Source organism: Arachis ipaensis, chromosome B04 (genome assembly GCF_000816755.2).
Source record: "Arachis ipaensis cultivar K30076 chromosome B04, Araip1.1, whole genome shotgun sequence".
Taxonomy (NCBI): domain Eukaryota; kingdom Viridiplantae; phylum Streptophyta; class Magnoliopsida; order Fabales; family Fabaceae; genus Arachis; species Arachis ipaensis.
The window spans coordinates 76,525,624-76,527,830 of NC_029788.2; the positions used below are offsets into that span (position 1 = coordinate 76,525,624).

General features: G+C 28.5%; 1 protein-coding gene across 1 annotated transcript in view; it reads right to left on the reverse strand.

The window, feature by feature from the left end:
- The window catches only part of LOC107639396 (tropinone reductase homolog), a 3,982-nt gene continuing 1,853 nt past the window's right edge, over positions 79-2,207 (reverse strand). The window contains exons 3-5 of the mRNA XM_016342875.2: positions 1,593-1,809; positions 850-962; positions 79-358 (exon numbers count right to left, since the gene is read on the reverse strand). Coding sequence (XP_016198361.1) covers positions 188-358; positions 850-962; positions 1,593-1,809 — 501 coding nt within the window. The 3' untranslated portion in view covers positions 79-187. The remainder of the gene's footprint in view (positions 359-849; positions 963-1,592; positions 1,810-2,207) is intronic.

Below are 2,207 nucleotides of genomic sequence, written 5' to 3' on the forward strand. Positions count from 1 at the left end.
TATAAGGATTTAATTGAAAGAAAAAAAATGTATAGAAATTTAATTACAAATTTGGTGAAATTATAGGGAGTAAGAGAGTAATTAAATCTAAAATTCATGACTAAAATAATTGGAACATGGTATTACTGAAATAATTGAAAGTTTTCATATACTTAAACTTTAAAGTCTTGAGTCCTGAAAATGCAACTTAAATTGTGAAGCCTCCATCTGCAGTTATAGTTTGTCCAGTGATAAATGAAGCAGCCGAAAGACAAAGAAAAACAACCAATGATGATATTTCTTTTGGTTCTCCAATGCGTTGCAGTGGAGTTTGAGACGTCATAGCACTCGCAATCTTTTCACCTTCGCCAATATTTTTCTACAAGAAAAGTAGGCATAGTTCACACTTCACACTTATCAGTGACTAGAACTTTTTTAATGTATTGGCTTTAAAGGGGTGTAATTTCCAAACATGATTGAATATATGTGTTGTATAAGATTGTGAAAAAACACAATATGGCATCTCCATTTTGATTTTTTAAAAATTAGAAAATGATAAATGACAAAACAACACTATCGTTTTGTATTTTTCAAAAATTAAAAAATATAATAAATGATAAATTGACACTGTCAAATTGTGTGTTAGATTCCTCCACATTTATGTAAAACATGAAAATCACTACATATTTTAAAAAAATACTAAAATTACCCTAATATTTAAAAATTTAGCCTTACGTATTGTACTAAAAAATGGTTTTATTGATTTTTTATTTGGTCAAAAAGTTGTTGAATAAAATCTAAAACACTTCTCGAAATTTGTATTACGTCTTAAGATTGCTCTCAAAATTTTTGAACAAGAGCTTTGCGTACCAGGATATCATTCAAAAGTTTGGTCTGAACATTTCCTGGTGCTACAGAATTTACACGAATATTATCCTTTGCCCATTCCAGTGCTAAGTTTTTGGTGAGTTGATTCATGGCTCCTGTTAACATCATAAGTTCAAAATGGTTATATGTTACTTCTATGCTCAAAACTTTTTACGTTAAGTTTTGACCATCGTCATTGTAAACTGCAGAACATATTGTATAATTTGAATGCAATATTATGGTTGTGTACTTGGTCCATTTTCAATATGCAAGGTGTGAATAATCTTATAATGTTTGTATGAAAAGGAAAGCAGAGAAAAGAGAATAGAAGAATTATAATTAGAAAAGGTAAATTGTTATTTCTGTTATTGATACAAGGTGGTGTATATATTACACTAGTTTTAACCAACCTAACGAACACTGTTATAACAGAAACAGTTAAACCAGTTATAACAACCCACTCTTAACTAAAACTAGAGTATTATGATTATATATCCTTACAGTTTGTGTAGTCGAAAGATTACTACGTCTTGGATTAACCCAATTATTTATTGTAAACTTCTACAGAAAATTAAAAAAATTTAAGTACTTGATTAAATAAAAAATATCATATCTGTATATAAAGATACTGTATCAAGTGATCTATTGTATCAATAGCAGTTGGGGCTATATTTCAAACTATAATTGCAAACTAAAATTCTAATTTTGCCTTTGACTTAAAAGAATTTTGAGAAAAGAGAACATACCTTTTGTTGATGCATAGATAGAAGAATAAGGCAAAGCTTTCAAACCAGCAACGGAGGACACAAATACTATGCTCCCATATCCAGAAGCTTTTAGAAGTGGGTAAGAAAGTTGACACAAATAGTAAGCAGATTCAAAATTGGTACTCATTATAGTTGTCACATCTTCAGCAGTATAATCTATGGCGTGTTTAGGTGTGGTTGTTCCAGCATTATTTATCTGTGAAATAAAATCTAACAAATCAATTCGAATTAATGAATTTGTGGAAAAAAAAACCAGGAAAATAATAGCTTTTCTATTTTCTATGTCAATGTAAAAAATAATGCACATTTTCTTAACCATGTTATAATGGTGATTACAATTTTTGGTCTCTGAAATTTTTTGTGCTTATTAAGATGGTCTTTGATTTTTGAAAATGATTAAATTGGTCCTTAAATTTATATATTGTGACTTCTGAGTCTCTATTATCTTTAATTCAACTGTTATTAATACAGTGCTAACATTAGGGTTATAGTGTCGATATGACATCTCTAATAGTAAGGTGAAGTGGCTAATATTTTAGTATGATCAAATAAATATACTAAATTAGTTAACAGATTTTATATTGGTATAAAGAC